The sequence below is a fragment of the Ornithorhynchus anatinus genome, chromosome 1 (genome assembly GCF_004115215.2).
Source record: "Ornithorhynchus anatinus isolate Pmale09 chromosome 1, mOrnAna1.pri.v4, whole genome shotgun sequence".
Lineage (NCBI taxonomy): Eukaryota > Metazoa > Chordata > Mammalia > Monotremata > Ornithorhynchidae > Ornithorhynchus > Ornithorhynchus anatinus.
In genome coordinates, this window is record NC_041728.1 from 128350697 (window position 1) to 128369991 (window position 19295).

Sequence of the window (19295 nt, forward strand, 5' to 3'; positions counted from 1 at the left end):
CGGGGGTGAGAGGTCAGGGGTCAGGGGGCGCGGATCGAGGGGGGCGGGGGAGGGGCCGGGGCGGTGGCGGCGTTGGGCTTTTCCTTTTTTGGAGCTCCGGTGTGCGGCTGCCGCCGGCCCCAGGCCCCCCCCCCCGGGAGAGCCGCTCCTCTCCTCTCCTCTGCTCTGCTCTGCTCTGCTCCGGCCAGTCCGGCCGGTGCGGCCCCGCCATGACGGGCAGGTAAGCGGGGGCCGCGGGGGCTGCGGGACGGGGTGCTCACCCCAGCCCGGGGCCGGAGGGAGAAAGGAGGGGGAAGCCCCGAAACAACGCGGGAAACAGGGCCTCTCCTCCCCTCCTCTGCCCTGCCCTCCCTTGCCCTCCCCTGTTCTGCTCTCCCCTCCCCTGTTCTGCTTTCCCCTCCCCTGCCCTGACCTCCCCTCCTCTGGCCTCCCCTCCTCCGTCCTGCCCCGTCCTGCCCGCCCCTCCCCTGCCCTGCCCTCCTCTGCCCTGCCCTCCCCTGCCCTCCCCTGCCCTCCCCTGCCCTCCCCTGCCCTCCCCTGCCCTCCCCTGCCCTCCCCTGCCCTCCCCTGCCCTCCCCTGCCCTGAGCATCAGCACCCCAGGCATGTTGTGACATGGCAGGTCAGTCAGGGGTCTTTAGAGGGGAGCCCTCCACCAGCCCCCCGGTCCACTTTCTCCATCCTCCCCACCTGCCCCTCCCAGCTCTGTCCGGGCCTGGCCTGACCCAGCCCCGGCGGCCCCTCTCCTGCCCACCCGCCCAGCCGGTCGGGGATGCCCAGCCCCTCGGACCGCCGGGGCCCGGACCCCAACTGCCAGCCGCACCCTGGGGCCGGGACCGGGGCGGGGGCTGGGGGATGTCCCCCCGGGGCCGGGGCAGCAGATACCGGCCGCGCCATCGGAGATGGACGGCGCACTTAGGGGACACGACTCCTGGGCTCGAGGAGTTGGCACACCAGCCGGTGAGACGGGCGGGCACTCACGGTCTACACATAACACAACGTAAGAGGCTGCAGAAGGTGCGGGCGGCGGCGTGACCGCTAGGATTTAAGGAACGACGGAACCGACGGCCGGGGGATGCGATGACCGGACTCGGAGACCCAGCCGAAGACAAGGATTGGGTCCAAATCTGATGATCTTCTTTTTATCTCAACACTTAAGGGTTTCCCTCATCCCCACGGCACTTTGGTATATAACATGTCTCTCCATCTAGACCGTAAGCACTCTGGTTGACGCAGTCTCTGCCCACAACTCTGTTACGCTGCTGCAACTGCTTAGTATAGTGCTCTGCACAGAGTAACTGCTCAACAAATGCAATCGATTGATTGCTTTAGTGCTTGTTGGCTATCGTCACATTATTATTATTGTTCATATATGAGTTGACAGCAGCATGGCGTAGTGGCTAGGACACGGGCCCGGGAGTCAGAAGGTCATGGGTTCTGATCCCAACTCAGCCACTTGTCTGGTGGGTGACCTTGGGCAAATCACTTCGTCTCTGGCCCTCAGTTACCTCACCTGTGAAATTGGAATCAAGACTGTGGGCCCCACGTGGGACAACCTGATTACCTTGTATATATCCCGGCGCTTAGGAGGTAGATTTCAGAAGACTTTGAAGATGCGGAGACGTGGTCCGTTGGCTCTGAAGAGAGAGGTCGTGCCAGCCTGGGGGCGGGACGTGGGCAAGGGGTCTGCAGAATGAGGTACAATGAGTAGGTGAATAAAGAGTGTGAGGTGGGAATGGTCCACCACTGAAGGTTTTCAACAAGAAAGGAGCTGTGCGCTGAAGGTCAACTTTTTGAAAATGATCTGGGCCACAGAGTGAAATATGGAGCCGGCAGGGGAAAGGCTGAGGAGATGAGGAGAGGTGAAGCAGCTTCGGGAGTCACATCCCGCTTATGGCAAGCGCCTGGGCCTGGGCCGTGGCTGCTTGGTTGAAGAGGAAGAGGTGGGTCTAGACGGTCGGCTTGTGGGCAGAGTAGGTATCTTCCAACTCTGTTAGACTGTACTCTCCCAAGCGCTTAGTACGGTGCTCTGCACACTGTAAGCGCTCAGTAAGTGCCACTGGTTAATTGTGGAGGAGAAACCAACAGTATCTGGTGACCTAGTGAGTAGGGCATGGGCCTGGCAGTCAGGAGGACCTGGGTTCTAGTCGTAGCTCTGTCATGTGTCTGCTGCGTGACCATAGGCGAGTCACTTCATTTATCTGTGCCTCATCTGTAAAATGGGAATTATGACTGTGAGCCCCATGTGGGACATGTACTGGATCTACTTGTATCTACTCCAACGCTTAGAAGAATGCTTGGCACATCGTAAATGCTTAACAAACACCATTAAAAAAATTATGAGGATTGAAAGAGAGGGAGGCTTCAAGGCTAGCAATACCAAGGCTGCGGACTTCAGAGGTGGGGAGGATGGTGGTCGATTGCGACTAAATCCAGTGGAGGAGAGGATTAGGGAAGGAAAATCAGGAATTCAATTTGGAGTGAATTGAGATTGGGGTGCCAGGGAAGAGAGATGAGATTTCAGAGAAGGGTAGCCCTCAGGATTGGTGAGGTAGAGCCAATAGCTAGATTGGAAACCTCTTGAGGGTAGGGTAATATTACTATTTATTTTGTAATCCTCTCCTCATAAATGCTCAATCAAAAATCTGGATTTACCGGGGCTTTAGGAGCAAGGTGAGTTTCCCCAAAGGAATGAGCGTAATTTGGGGAGAGAAGGGAACTCTAAACAGCCTTTTTTTAAAAAAAGTGGTATTTAAGTGCACTGTACTAAGACACTGGGGTAGATACAAGTTAATCAGGTTGGTCACAGTCCATGTCCCTCATGGGGCTCATAGTCTTTATCCCCATTGTACGTGAGAGATACCGTAGGGTGGGCGGCAGAGTAAGAGCTAGCAAAAGATACTAGGAATCGTCACCCAAAGTGAGAAGAGGTCGAAAAATGAAGGTTAGATAGTGTTTCCAGGAGAAAGGAGGACTCTGTGGTGGTTGAAGGCATCTGATAAGTAGATGAGGTCTAGGACAGAGTGCACACTATTAAATTTGGAAAGAAAAGGTTACAATCCTGCTAAATTGTAGGCTCCTTGAGGAAAGGGGTTATGTTTATAATAATAATAATAATAATGTTGGTATTTGTTAAGTGCTTACTGTGTGTGCAGAGCACTGTTCTAAGCGCTGGGAGAGATACAGGGTCATCCTGTCATCCCACATGAGGGTCACAGTTAATCCCCATTTTACAGATGAGGTAACTGAGGCAAAGAGAAGTGAAATGACTTGCCCACAGTCACACAGCTGACAAGTGGCAGAGCCAGGAGTCGAACCCATGACCTCTGACTCCGAAGCCCAGGCTCTTTCCACTGAGCCATGCTGCTTCCCTATCAACTCTTTTTTACTGTCTCAAGCTATTATTGCAATGCTGGGCACACAGGTGCTCAATAAATTCCCCTGATTGATTGTAGGCCCGTAAACTCATTGTGGATGGGGAATGGGGCTACTAACCTTGTTGTACTCTCCTAAGCACTTAGTACAGTGCTCTGCACAGCATAAGTGCTTAATAAAGACCATTAATTTTTTTCTGTGGTATTTGTTAAATACTTAGTATGTGCCAGGCACTGTACTAAGCACTGGGGTAAATGCAAGTTAATCGGGTTAGACACACTCCATGTTGACACATGGAACTGACAGTCTTAATCCCCATTTTACAGATAAGGAAACTGAAACCCAGGGAAGTTAAGTGACTTACCCAAGGTCACATAGGCGAGTGGCAGAAGCAGGATTAGAACTCGGCTCCTGACTCCCAGGACCATGCTCTAATATGTCTGTTATAATGCTGTATTTTACTCTCCCAGGTGCTTAGTATTATTCATTCAATCGTATTTATTGAGAGCTTGCTGTGTGCAGAGCACTGTAGTAAGCGCTGGGGAGAGTACAATACAACAATAAACAGAAACATTCCCTGCCCCCAGTGATCTTAGAGTTTAGATGGGGGTGGGGAGGAGGAGACAGATATTAGTATAAATAAATCATTTAATCAATCGTATCTGAGTGCTTACTGTGTGCAGAGCACTATAGTAAATGCTTGGGAAAGTACAATACAGCAGTAAACAGACACATAGTCTATGTACATAAATGCTGTAGGTCTGGGAGGGGGGAAGAACAAAGGGAGCGAATCAGGATAACGCAGAAGGGAGTGGGAGAAGGGGAAAGAAGGAGATTAGTCTGGGAAGGCCTCTTGGAGGAGATGGGCCTTCAATAAGGGCTTGAAGGGGAGGACACTAATTGTCAGATTTGAAGAGAGAGGGTGTTCCAGGCCAGAGGCAGAACGTGGGCCAAGTGTCGGAGGTGAGATGGGTGAGAAGGTGAGATGGAAGCACAGTGAGAAGGTTAGCATTAGAGGAGGGAGGTGTGTAGTAGGAGAGTAGTGAGGTAGGAGGGGGCAAGATGATCCAGTGCTTTAAAGCCAAGGGTGAGGAGTTTTTGTTTGTGCAGATGGATGGGCAACCCCTGGAGTTTTTTTGAGAAGTGGGGAGATGTGTCCTGAACGTTTTTGTAGAAAAATGAAGGGAGATGTGTCCTGAACGTTTTTGTAGAAAAATGAACCGGGCAGCAGAGTGAAGTATGCACTGGAGTGGGGAGAGGCAGGAAGGTCAGCAAGGAGGCTGATGCAATAATCCAGTCGGGAGAGAATGAGTGATTGCATTAAGAAGCAGCGTGGCTCAGTGGAAAGAGCACGGGCTTTGGAGTCAGGGCTCATGAGTTCGAATCCCAGCTCTGCCACTTGTCGGCTGTGTGACTGTGGGCAAGTCACTTAACTTCTCTGTGCCTCAGTTCCCTCATCTGTAAAATGGGGATTAAGACTGTGAGCCCCACGTGGGACAACCTGATTCCCCTGTGTCTACCCCAGCGCTTAGAACAGTGCTTGGCACATAGTAAGTGCTTAACAAATACCAACATTATTATTATTATTATTAACACGGTAGTTTGGATGGAGAGGTGCTCAGTAAATAGAAGCGTCGTGGCTCAGTGGAAAGAGCCCGGGCTTGGGAGTCAGAGGTCATGGGTTTGAATCCTGGATCTGCCACTTGTCAGCTGTGTGACTGTGGGCAAGTCACTTAACTTCTCTGGGCCCCAGTTCCCTCATCTGGAAAATGGGGATTAAGACTGTGAGCCTCATGTGGGGTAATCTGATTACCCTGTATCTACCCCAGTGCTTAGAACAGTGCTCTGCACATAGTACGCACTTAACAAATACCAACGTTATTATTATTATTATGATCGATGCTCTATCCACTTGGCCACACTACTTCTCTTAAGAGGACTGAAAAGAAGGGCAATTGGTGATTTGGAGCAATTGTCTCTGGAGTGAAGGGGACAGAAACTGCATTATAGGGGCTCAAGAAGGGAGCTAGAGAGGAAGTGGAAGCAGCTGGTGAATTTTGACAGAAATGGGAGGAAGTTGGAGAGCAATTTTTATATTTGTTTCCTATTGGAAACAAGTTGCACTGTGTGCTTGGAAGGCTTCTTTTTTTTCCATAGGAACCCTTTGGTTCCGAGATTTACTGTCAAGTGGCAGCAAGAGAGCATGGGGGGGGGGGGCGGAAATAAGTGGAGGGAGAGTCCTGCCCCTGCTATCACCGACCTGCTATTCGAAGCCATGTGAGGCCTCTCCCTGAAGCAACACCCACGGTCTCCCAGGCAGGCGTATCCTGGGTCGGTTGTCTGGTGGGCAGAAGAGCCCCAGGGAATCTTTTTTCTCCTTTTTTATTTGAACATTTTACATACCACTTGATTGAGGTCCACTGCTCTATAGAATTCAGTGTTTGGTACAGTTCTGGATTAGGTCCAGAAAAAACTCTGGGAGTGGAGCAGGAGTAGTGGAGGAAAGAGTCTGTGAAAATGAGTGCTGAATGTTTAAAGAAAAAAAATGTTACCTTGCACACCTCTCCCTCCAACCCCACCTCAGAAGGGTTTGAGGGGTGGGGTGGTAGTGTTATTATGGTAAATAAGCACTTAGTAGGTACTAAAGCACTGTACTAGGCCCTGAATTAACTACAAGACCATCAGATTGGACCAGTCTCACATGAAACTCACCCTTAAATTTTTAGCTGTAGAGAGAGAAGAGTTTAAGCTTTATTCAAGCATTACTGTTATTATTAATTGTGGTATTTGTTAATTCATTCAATTGTATTTATTGAGCACTTACTGTGTGCAGAGCACTGTATTAAGCACTTGGAAAGTACAATTTGGCAACAGAGACAATCCCTACCCAACAATGGGCTCACAGTGCTAAGCATTTAATATGTGTCAAGCACAGTAATTATGGTATGTAAGTGCTTATTATGTGCCAGGCTCTATTAACTACTGGGTGGATGCAAGTAAATTGGGTTGGACACAGTCCCTGTCCCACATTCATTCATTCAGTAGTATTTATTGAGTGCTTACTATGTGCAGAGCACTGTACTAAGTGCTTGGATGTACAATTCTGCCACAGATAGAGATAACCCCTGCCCAGTGACAGGCTCACAGTCTAAATGGGGGAGACAGCAAAAGCAAAACAGAACAAAACAAGATAACAACGAGGTAACTGAGGTACAGAGAAGTTAAGTGACATGCCCCAGGTCACACAGCAGACAAGTGGCAGAACTAGGATTAGAACCCAAGTCTTTCTGACTACCAGGTGCATGCTCTATTCTTTAGGCCGTGAAACGATCTGGGCATGTCACTCCCTCCAGTGGTTGCCTATCGACCTCCGCTCCAAACAAAAACTCCTCACTCTAGGCTTCGAGGCTCTCCATCACCTTGCCCCTTCCTACCTCTCCTCCCTTCTCTCTTTCTACCGCCCACCCCGCATGCTCCGCTCCTCCGCCGCCCACCTCCTCTCCTATCCCGCCGTCGACTCCCGGGCCACGTCCTCCCGCGGTCCCGGAACGCCCTCCCTCCTCACCTCTGACAATCTAGTTCTCTTCCCCTCTTCAAATCCCTACTTAAAACTCACCTCCTCCAAGAGGCCTTCCCAGACTGAGCTCCCCCCTTTTTCCCTCTGCTCCCTCTACCCCCCTTCACCTCTCCGCAGCTAAACCCTCTTCTCCCCCCTTTCCCTCTCCTCCTCCCCCTCTCCCGTCCCACCCCCTCAGCACTGTACTCGTCCGCTCCACTGTATATATCTTTATCACCCTATTTATTTTGTTTATTTCATTTAATATGTACACCACCCTGATTCTGTTTAGTTGCCATTGTTTTTATGAGATGTTCTTCCCCTTGACTCTGTTTATTGCCATTGTTCTTGTCTGCCCGTCTCCCCCGATTAGACCGTCCAAGGGCAGGGACTGTCTCTATCTGTTGCCCACTTGTACATTCCAAGCGCTTAGTACAGTGCTCTGCACATAGTAAGTGCTCAGTAAATACTATTGAATGAATGAATGCTTCTGGAGTAGATACAAACTAATCAGATCCCACATGAGACTCACAGTTTAAGTTGGAGAGAACAGATGCTGAGTCCCCATTTTACAGATGTGGGAACTGAGGTATAGAGAAGTGAAGTGACTTGCCCAAGGTCACAGATCATGGATTAGAATTCAGGTCCTCTGCCTCCCAAGCCTGGGATCTTTCCCCTAGGCCATGCTGCTACTCTAAAATTACTCGTGATTTACGGCTTCCCTAGGAATCCTAGATGAAATTACAATTTCATAACTGGCGTTATACTTTGTAAGTAGTTTTTCTTCCTTACTACAGATATTTCCCTTAATGGTTACTATCCTGAAAACTTTTTCAATCTGAAAGTGATGAAATATCATATAATTGCACTCTCCTAATTGCTTAGTACAGTGCCCTTGCTCACCGTAAGCACTTAACGAATACCATTGGTTGTTACAACCTCTTTGACTCTGGCCTCACTTAATTTTGGGTTAGGAGGTGGTATACTGTATGAACAGAAGGACGACTGCAGTTATGTCGCAAAAATTATGAAATAATGGAACTCGTTAAGGCGAACCCTAATTTGTCCTATCAGATTGCAGAAAGAGAAAAAATTTAATTTCTGTTCCAGATCGATCAATCAGTGGTGTTTGAGTGCTTACTATGTGCAGAGCACTGTTCTAAGCGTTTGGGAGAGCACAACAGAATTAGCGGAAGCATTCCCTGCCCATAATGAGCTTACAGTCTAGAGGGAATACATGTACCATAAGGCAAGTCAAAAGGTAATTTGTGAACAGTGTGATTACTTTGAAGTGCCATTCTCCTGGATTAAGAAATAGATCAGTGCTTGGAAGAAGAAATAGGCCTTATCAATTAGCTCTGCCTGTCACCTCATCGGATGCCACTTCTGGCTCTTTTTTTGTTCATCTCTACACCCCATCGTCCACTCTGCCCCCCCTTTGGGGGGGAAGGGCCGTTTCTAGGGTGGGGGTGTGTGGTCCCCAGTGCAGCAGAGGATGGCATTGAGGGGAGGAGGCCTAAGCCCCAAACAGAAATGCTTTTCCAGTCAATATAGGGACACATCCCAGAAATGTTCAAGGCAGTGGTGGAGACAGATCCGGAGCCCCAAGCCATCTCTGCCTCATTCATCATCACAAATGTCTCTGCGGGATGAACTGCTGCTGCCTTGGACCAGGGCTCACGAAGTAAATAATAAATGATAATTGTGGTTTGTTAACTGCTTCCTACGTGCCAAGCAGTGTACAAAGCACTGGGGTAGACAAGCAGATTAGATTGGGGTAGATTAGAGAAGCAGCATGGCATAGTGGCAAGAGCCCGGGCTTGGGAGTCAGAGGTTGTGGGTTCTAATCGCAGCTCTGCCGCTTGTCTGCTGTGTGACCTTGGACAAGTCACTTCACTTCTCTGAGCCTCAGTTCCCTCATCTGTAAAATGGGGATCGAGATTGTGAGCCCCATGTGGGACAGGGACAGGGTCCAACCTGATTATGTTGTATCTACTCCAGCGCAGTGCTTGGCACATAGTAAGCACTTAAGTACCATAATAATAATAATTATTATTATTATACAAGACAGGTACCACATGAGGCTCACGGTCTAATGAGGAGGGAGAAGGGTTATTGAATCTCCATTTTGCAGATGAGGGAACTGAGACCCAGAGAAGCTAAGTGAACTGCCTCAGGTCACACAAGAGAGCCAGGATTAGAACCCAGGTCGCCTGACCCCCGGTGTTGCCGTGCTTTTTTCTGCGTAAGAGGCAGTGGTGAGGGAATGTGACTGTCAATTCTGTTACTCTGTACTCTCTCAAGCGCTTAATACAGTGCTCTGCACACAGTGAGTGCTCAATAAATACTGTTGATTGATTGGTGGTGCCTCCCTGGGAAGACTCCAGAAACGTGAGGCCCAAACCCAGGGAATAAATGAATTAGTAGAACGACTTGGGTGGATGTCTTTTCCCCCTCCCCTCCCCCATAACAAGACACAACATCTCAGGCAGTCAGTCAATCATATTTATTGAGTACCTGTGTGCAGAGCACTATACTAAACGCTTGGGAGACTGTAATATAGCAGACCAATTCCTTGTCCACAATAAGCTTAGAGTCTAGAGGAGAAGACAGACATTAATATAAATAAATACATTGCAGATATATACATAAGTGCTGTGAGGTGGGCTGAATAAAGGGAAGAAGTCAGAGCAATGCAGAAAGGAGTGGGAAAAGAGGGCTTAGTCAGGGAAGGCCTCTTCAATAAGGCTTTGAAACGGGGGAGAGTCATTGTCAGATATGTGGAAGGAGAATATTCCAGGGTAGGGGCAGGATGAGGGTGAGACGGTGGCAAGATAAGCGCTTAGTACAGTGGTTTGCATGCAGTAAGCACTGAGTAAATAGGATTGAATAAATGAGATAGAGGAGATGGAGGTACAGTCAGGTACCTTAGCGTTGTGCAACTCTAAAAGGGAGTGTGGCACAAGGATTTCCAGTGCAGGGCCATTTAAGGCCAGATGTCAATGATTAATGTTGTACCATTGCCCGTCCTTGCCCTCCACATCATTTGAAGAGAACCTAGCCTTTTGCCCTTTCCCTTTCATTCATTCATTCAATAGTATTTATTGAGCGCTTACTATGTGCAGAGCACTGTACTAAGCGCTTGGGATGAACAAGTCGGCAACAGATAGAGACAGTCCCTGCCGTTTGACGGGCTTACGGTCTAATCGGGGGAGACGGACAGACGAGAACAATGGCAATAAACAGCGTCAAGGGGAAGAACATCTCGTAAAAACAATGGCAACTAAATAGAATCGAGGCGATGTACAATTCATTAACAAAATAAATAGGGTAACGAAAATATTTACAGTTGAGCGGACGAGTACGGTGCTGTGGGGATGGGAAGGGAGAGGTGGAGGAGCAGAGGGAAAAGGGGAAAATGAGGCTTTAGCTGCGGAGAGGTAAAGGGGGGATGGCAGAGGGAGTAGAGGGGGAAGAGGAGCTCAGTCTGGGAACGCCTCTTGGAGGAGGTGATTTTTAAGTAGGGTTTTGAAGAGGGAAAGAGAATCAGTTTGGCGGAGGTGAGGAGGGAGGGCGTTCCAGGACCGCGGGAGGACGTGACCCGGGGGTCGACGGGATGGGCGAGACCGAGGGACGGCGAGGAGGTGGGCGGCGGAGGAGCGGAGCGTGCGGGGTGGGCGGTAGAAAGAGAGAAGGGAGGAGAGGTAGGAAGGGGCAAGGTGATGGAGAGCCTCGAAGCCTAGAGTGAGGAGTTTTTGTTTGGAGCCGAGGTCGATAGGCAACCACTGGAGTTGTTTAAGAAGGGGAGTGACACGCCCAGATCGTTTCTGCGGGAAGATGAGCCGGGCAGCGGAGTGAAGCATAGACCGGAGCGGGGCGAGAGAGGAGGAAGGGAGGTCAGAGAGAAGGCCGACACAGTAGTCTAGCCGGGATATAACGAGAGCCCGTAACGGTAAGGTAGCCGTTTGGGTGGAGAGGAAAGGGCGGATCTTGGCGATATTGTAGAGGTGAAACCGGCAGGTCTCGGTAATGGATAGGATGCGTGGGGTGAACGAGAGGGACGAGTCAAGGATGACACCGAGATTGCGGGCCCGAGAGACGGGAAGGATGGTCGTGCCATCCACGGTGATAGAGAAGTCTGGGAGAGGACCGGGTTTGGGAGGGAAGATGAGGAGCTCAGTCTCGCTCACGTTGAGTTTTAGGTGGCGGGCCGACATCCAGGCGGAGACGTCCCGGAGGCGGGAGGAGATGCGAGCCCGAAGGGAGGGGGAGAGGACAGGGGCGGAGATGTAGATCTGCGTGTCATCTGCGTAGAGATGGTAGTCAAAGCCGTGAGAGCGGATGAGTTCACCGAGGGAGTGAGTGTAAATGGAGAACAGAAGAGGGCCAAGAACTGACCCTTGAGGAACTCCAACGGTTAAAGGATGGGAGGGGGAGGAGGCTCCAGCGAAGGAGACCGAGAATGATCGGCCAGAGAGGTAAGAGGAGAACCGGGAGAGGACAGAGTCCGTGAAGCCAAGGTGAGATAAGGTATGGAGGAGGAGGGGATGGTCGACAGTGTCAAAGGCAGCAGAGAGGTCAAGGAGGATTAGAATGGAGTAGGAGCCATTGGATTTGGCAAGAAGGAGGTCACGGGTGACCTTAGAGAGAGCAGTCTCGGTAGAGTGGAGGGGACGGAAGCCAGATTGGAGGGGGTCTAGGAGAGAATGGGAGTTAAGGAATTCTAAGCATCGATTGTAGACGACTCGTTCTAGGATTTTGGAAAGGAAGGGTAGTAGGGAGATAGGACGATAACTGGAGGGGGAAGTGGGGTCAAGAGCGGGTTTTTTTAGGATGGGGGAGACGTGGGCATGTTTGAAGGCAGAGGGGAAGGAGCCCTTGGAGATTGAGTGGTTAAAAATAGAAGTTAAGGAAGGTAGGAGGGTTTCCCCACAGGCAGGCCTAGGCCGCCTACAACTCCAGCCTCTTCTCCAGCAAGGCCTCCTTCTGACCAGAGATGAGAAACACCTGGGGCCAAGAGGGGAGGGCCACTGCCGAAAGAAGCAGTCTGGCTCAGTGGAAAGACCCAGGGCTTGGGAGTTGGAGGTCATGGGTTCTAATCCTAACTCTGCCACTTGTTAGCTGTGGGACTTGGGGCCAGTCACTTCCCTCCTCTGGGCCTCAGTTCCCTCATCTGGAAAACAGGGTTGAAGACTGAGAGCCCCACGGGGGACAACCTGATCACCTTGTATCCCCCGCCCCCCCCCCCCCCCCCCCGCCACACGCTTAGAACAGTACTTAAATACCTTCGTTATCATCTTTATTATTATTATGAGACACCTCTCAAACTGTGCACAAAGGGAAGGAAAACCACCCTCCCCCCAGCTGAAAGATCAATCAGTGCTATTTATTGAGTTCATACTATGTGCAGATCACTGTACTAAGCATCTGAGAAAAGTACAATATAACAGAGGAGGTAGAAACAGCGTGACCTAGTGGATAGAGCAAAGGTCTGAGAGAAGGACCTGGGTTCTAATCCTCACCCCTCCACTTGTCTGCTGTGTGATCACAGTCTTAATCCCCATTTTACAGATGAGGTCACTGAGGCCCAAAGAAGTTAAGAGTCTTGCCCAAGGTCACACAGCAGACGGGGGCAAAGCCGGGATTAGAACCCACATCCTCTGACTTCCAAGCCCGGGCTCCTTCCACTAAGCCACGAGTGCCCGGCACATAATAAGTGCATAACAAATATAACTATTATTATGGGTGTGAGGTAGTGATGGTTAGTACTGAACATATTTGTAGAAGACAGACAATCAGCGTGGGACTGGAAGTCAGGGGACCTGGACACTGGTTCCAGTTTTACCACTTGCCTGCTGTATGACCTTAGGCAAGTCACTTTCCTCTTTTGTATCTCAGTTTCCTCAACTACACAAATGGGATAATTTACCTGCCCTTCCACCGTCTTAGACTGTGCAGAATGTTTGGCACATAGTAAATGCTTAAGAAATACAATCAGCAAATGGTAAAAAAAAAAAATAAAGACTACAGAAGGTTATGTTCAAATGGCCTTCAAATCTGCTCTCTTCAGGTTCAAAGCCCTCTTTATTCAGTTGTATTTATTGAGCGCTTACTGTGTGCAGAACACTGTACTAAGCGCTTGGAAAGTACAATTCGACAACAGATTGAGACAATCCCTGCCCAACAGTGGGCTCACAGTCTAGAAGGGGGAGATCCCATCCATTAAGATCTTAAAATCCCATTTCCAGGAGTCCTTCTCTATCAATTCCTAGCATCACAAATCACAGTCAGACCTGCAGCCATTTGTTTTGTTTAGCATTTAGGTATTTACATCCCTCCTCCTCACACACACTATATATAGTCTTATTCATGTTTTTATCCTTCCATATTTTTAATCCTTCCCATCATCTCTTCTTCCTGCTTTCACCAATTGTAAATATTTTTAAATGATGTACGACTGTCTTTTCCCAAAAGATTGTTAGTTCCTCAAGGACAAGTGCCTTGTACATTCCCTCTATTGCTTAGAACAGTGATCTGTTCTACAACAGCAGGTGTCCAATCTGATTAGCTTGTATCTAATAATAATGTTGGTATTTGTTAAGCGCTTACTATGTGCAGAGCACTGTTCTAAGCACTGGGTTAGATACAGGGTAATCAGGTTGTCCCAAGTGAGGCTTACAGTTAATCCCCATTTTACAGATGAGGGAATTGAGGCACAGAGAAGTTAAGTGACTTGCCCACAGTCACACAGCTGACAAGTGGCAGAGCCGGGATTTGAACCCATGTACTCTGACTCCCAAGCCCGGGCTCTTTCCACTGAGCCACGCTGCTTCTCCAGCGCTTATAAGTGCTTTACAAATGCCATTTAAAAAAAAACAAACAAACCTGAGAAAGCTGCTCAATAAGTAGCATTGATTCATATTCCAGATAAAACAGTTGGAGTAAACTAACTCCTAGATAATATCGCAAGAAAAAGTTGTTAAAAATGGAGTAGTCCCCAGTAATTTATATTCTGGGTGGTCACAAGCTAAAGGGACTTAGGTGTCGTGGTTCTTGTTAGTGTTCTGCACATAGTAAGTGCTCAATAAATGCCATTGATGGATTTTTAGACCTAAACACCATATTACTTGCATAATTGCCCCATCCTGATTTTTAATAATAATTTTTTTTATACCGCTTAATTTTGAGCCCCGACAGGAGGAACAAAAAGATGAAAAAGGGACAAAAGAGCAGTTATAGGAAGTTAATTCATTAAGGTGGCCTGGGCCAAAGCTGGAGGACCAGGAGGTATTGTACAATTGTCAAGTGCATAGTACAGTGCTTTGCACACAGTAAGACAATACAGTGGACTGGGAGAGTTAATTCACTGCCTATTATATGCAGCACTAGGGCGAATGCAGGAGAAAGAAATCCAGTCTCAAGTGCGCTAAACTCTTTCTCTTCCCCTCCTTTCCCCTTCCTTTTTTTCTTCCACTCCTTAGAGCTAAATTTAATTGTCATGTAACCTGCGTAGTATCCCCACCCTGATTAAATATTACAAAAAGTATGTCAAAATGGGATAATTATGCCAGTAAATTCTGCCCGTTCTATAGCATTGACGGAATTTGCATTTCACGCCACCTCTGACTTGCCAAGCATGTGCGCAGCTGCTTGTCTGACACTGCATTGTGCTGTATTCAGACGGATGCACGTTGTTGGGAGAAAGTTTCCCAATTCTGCCTCCACATTCCACAGTGCTTAGTGAAAAGACACGCTATGGACCAATTGTGCATAATGTGATTTCCTTGGGACCAGGACCTTTCCTTTAGAGGCTGTATGAACTGAAGCTGGAACCTTCTTAGGGCCTGGGTGACGTCTTTTAGAGGAAGGGTTTTTCACTCTGGAGCGAACAAAACATTTTCAGTAATCAGTCGGCGAGCGCACAAATTGATGCAGCTGTTGAGAGCTTCAGCTGTTTGTCTTCAGGGTTTTGACATTTACTGGTATGATCATGATGTATCCTAAATAATAATAGCCATGATGGTATTTGTTAAGCGCTTAATATGTGCCCAGCACCATTCTGATAGGGTAGATACAGTTATCAGTTTGTCCCCCATGGGGCTCACAGTCTTCATCCCCATTTTCCAGATGAGGTCACTGAGGCACAGAGAAGTGAAGCGACTTGCCCAAAGTCACACAGCTGACAAGTGGTGGAGCTGGGATTTGAACCCACGACCTCTGACTCCCAAGCCCGGGCTCTTTCCACTGAGCCACGCTGCTACCCTAAAGCCAGTAGTATTTTCTTTGAACCTGCATTTAGGGTTCTTCAGACTTAATAATAATGATGGTATTTGTTAAGTGCTTACTATGTGCCAAGCACTGTTCTAAGTGCTGGGGTAGCTACAAGGTAATCAGGTTGTCCCATGTGGGGCTCACATCTTAATCCCCATTTTACATGTGAGGGAACTGAGGCACAGATGAGTTAAGTGACTTGCCCAAAGTCACACAGCTGATGTGGCAGAGGCGGGATTAGAACCCACGACCTCTGACTGCCAAACCCGTGCTCTTTCCACTAAGCCACGATTGACTTAGAGGCTACAGAAACTGAACTCGACTTGCAGTAAACCTTATTGTTCCCCGGGTATAATCCAGAGTGTGGCATTTTAAGGCGCCTTCATTGTTTTCGATAGGAAATTGTGACGTAGGGCATGTGGGCATTGAGTGTTCTAAAACAATGCTAAGAATTCAGAAAGAAAACTTTGCTCTAAAGTGGAATCTCAATCTCTTGTCCCTGTGAATATGGATTTTCTAGTATTCCACCCCCCACCAAGAAAAAAATGCATTTATGATCTGGACAGTTTACGTGTAGGTGGAAAGAGTATTTATTAGGCTGTAAGATTCCATCTGGCTTAGCTAATGTCTGTCTTGGAATAATTTTCTTTTTCAATATGTACCTTATTTCATTGTTGTGACTACTGAACTGTTGTCTGACAATCAGAAAATAGAATCCCACCCCACCAGACTGAAAGCTCTTTAGGGAGAGGGGACGTGTCTGTTAATTCTCTTGTATTGCACTCGCACAAGTGTTTAGAACAGTGCTCTGCACATAGTAAGTGCTCAATTAATATCACTGATGCCGTCATGTAGGTGCATGTGAAACTTACATGTACTGTGTTGAATTTAAACAGAAACTGAGATGGTTCACATACTTAAGCCAGTTGATCGGAACATTTGACCGACTCCTTTGTTGCAAAGAGCGATTTTTGTGTTGCTTTTAATATTAAGTTTTGCAGCTCATTTCCGTGGTGATTTTGAGAAGAAAATGTACAATGAAATGTTTGTGGCTGTGAATCTTTTATGTGATTTTTGTGGGACTGCAGTATTCCCTCTTTCTCCTACTTATTATCTATTCTCTTCTCCCACTATAGGCCAGTTGGCTGTCTTCATTGCTCCATAGCCTCATTCTCATTTCTCCTGCTGCCCACCTCTTACACTCTTTCCCCTGCCTAGAATCCCTTCCCTTCATAGCTGACAGACCATAGTTCTCCCCCGTCTCCTAAGCCCTTCTGCAATCATATCACACGCCCCGGGAGGCCTGCCCCAATTAATTTCCCCTTTCCCCATCGCTTCCTTGCTATTAAACACCTAAGTATTCACAACACCCCTATTATTATAATGTGTATCTTCCCTGCTAAAGTGTTAGCTCCTTCAGGGTAGGAATTATGCCTTATAATTCTACTGTACTCTCCTTGTATTGTGTATTATACGGTCCTTTTCGGTGTCTCTCCCTGGCTGCTCCTCTGCCTCCATCAATCAAGCTGTCTCCCACCCCTTTACTGTAAGAGTCCCTCAAGACTCAGTTCTGGGTCCTCTTCTAATCTCCATCTCCCTCTACGCCCTTGGACATTCGCTCCAAGGCTTTACTGTCCCTACATGGATAATCACGTATCCATGGATAAACGTGAATGGATAAATGTTCTGATCAACTGGCTTACGTTGCGTGTACCATATCAGTTTCTGCTTAAATTCAACACATTACACGTACGTTTCACATGCACCTACATGATGGCATCAATAATATCAATTGACTTCTCTCCTCCGCAGTTTCTCCTGCCTTCAGGACACCTCTACTTGGATGTCCCACCTCCACTTCGAACTTGTCGTAACTTCGAACTTCTCATCTCCCACACTTCCCCCAGACTTCCCCATTATCATAAACAGCAACACCGTTCTCCCTGTTTTACAAGCCGGTGATCGTCTCAGCTTTATCCTTGACTCGTCTCTCTCATCCAACCCACATATTCAGTCTGTCACCAAATTCTGTCAGTTCCACCTTCACGAGACCTGTAGAATCAGTCCTTTCCTCTTCATCCAAACTGTTACCACTCTGACCCAAACACTTATCATTATCCCACCTTGACTACTGCATCGGCCTCTTGGCTGAGTTCCCTGCTTTCTGTCTCTCCCCGTTCAGTCAATACCTCCGCTCTGCTGAGTTGATCACTATTCTAAAAAAAATGACTCAGTCCCCGATTCCCTTCTCCTCAAATACCTCCAATAGTTGCCGATACATATCCACATCAGGCGGAAATTCCTTATCCCTCCTACCTTACCTGCTGATCCTTACTACAACCCAACCTGGATACCTTGTCTTTCTAACACCAACCGCGTGGCTCAGTGGAAAGAAGCTGGGCTTGGGAGGCAGAGGTCATGGGTTCGAATCCCGGCTCTGCCACTTGTCAGCTGTGTGACTGTGGGCCAGTCACTTCACTTCTCTGTGCCTCAGTGACCTCATCTGTAAAATGGGGATTAAGACTGTGAGCCTAACGTGGGACAACCCGATTACCCTGTATCTACCCCAGCGCTTAGAACAGTGCTCTGCCCATGATAAGAGCTTAACAAATACCAACATTATAGAGAAGCAGCGTGGCTCAGTGGAAAGAATCCGGGCTTGGGATTCAGAGGTCATGGGTTCGAGTCCTGGCTCTGCCACTTGTCAGCTATGTGACTGTGGGCAAGTCGATTCACTTTTCTGGGCCTCAGTTACCTCATCTGCAAAATGGGGATTAACTGTGAGCCTCACAGGGGACAACCTGATGACCCTGTATCTACCCCAGCGCTTAGAACAGTGCTCTGCACATATTAAGTGCTTAACAAATACCAACATTATTATTATTATTCTCGATATATCTTGACTTCATCTTTCTTGCCATCCACCCCTTCCTTATTCAATTCAATCGTGTTTATCGAGCGCTTACTGTGTGCAAAGCACTATACTAAGCACTGGGGAGAGTACAATAAACAGACCCATTCCTTGCCCACAACGAGCTTTCAGTCTAGAGGGGGAGAACGACATTAAATAAACAAATTTCTGATATATACATATGTGCTGTGGGGATGGGAGGGAGGATGAATGAAGGGAGTGAGTCAGAGTGACAGAGAAGGGAATGGGAGAAGAGGAGAGGAGGGCTTAGGGAAGGCTTCTTGGAGGAAATGTCTTCAATAAAGCTTTGAAGTGGGGGAGAGCAATTATCTGATATGAGGAGGGAGGAGGATGTGGGCAAGAGGTCGGCGGCGAAGTAGACGAGATGGAGGCACAGTGAGAAGGTTAGCATTAGAGGAACGAAGTGTGTGGGCTAATGAGGTAGGAGGGGGCAAGATGATTGAGTGCTTTAAAGCTAATGGTGAGGAGTTTTTGTTTGCTTTCTTTGCTTATATCCTCATTTGGCATGGAACTCCCATCCCAACCATATCCCCACCTTCAAAGCCTTTAAGCACTTACTGTGTGCAGAGCACTGTGCTAAGTGTTTGGGAGAGTACAATGCAATAGAATTGATAGACATGATCCAGGGTTCTGCCCTCTGGGACCCCCTCACCCCAACCCCACCCCCGGCCAATCTGATAGAAGCTGAAAAAAAATCAGAATCAACTGCTGTTAGTTGGAAATGAACATTTAATTTTCTCAGTCAGATCCACCATGGGGGATGGGGCAGGGAGTTGTTAATAATAATAATTATTACGGTACTTGTTAAGTGCTTACTATGTGCCAGACATTGTACTAAGCTCTGGGGCAGATAGAAATAAATTGAGCTGGACACAGTCCCTTTCCCATGTGGGGTTCATAGTGCAGATGAGGTAACAGGCACAGAGAAGTGAAGTGACTTTCCCAAGGTCACACAGCAGACACATGGTGGAGCTGGGATTAGAATCCATGACCTTCTGACTCCCAAGCCCGTGCTCTTTCCACTAGGCCATGCTGCTTCACAGCCGCTTCACATGCTGCTTATCTGTAAAATGGGGATTAAGAGTATGAGCTCCATGGGGGACATGGACTGTGTCCAACCTGATTATCTTGTACCTACCCCACCACCTAGAACAGTGCCTGGC

General features: G+C 48.2%; 1 protein-coding gene across 3 annotated transcripts in view; it reads left to right on the forward strand.

Moving 5' to 3' along the window:
- LIMS2 (LIM zinc finger domain containing 2) overlaps nt 1-19295 on the forward strand; it is an 81721-nt gene that overhangs the window by 5568 nt on the left and 56858 nt on the right. Inside the window, exon 1 of one of the 3 annotated variants that reach the window (XM_007670304.3) lies at nt 95-220. The exons of the other annotated variants lie outside the window; for them this stretch is intronic. Within the exon in view, the coding sequence (XP_007668494.1) occupies nt 210-220 (11 nt within the window). The 5' untranslated portion in view covers nt 95-209. Of the gene's footprint in view, nt 1-94; nt 221-19295 lie in introns of those variants that run through there. 3 annotated transcript variants of the gene reach the window in all.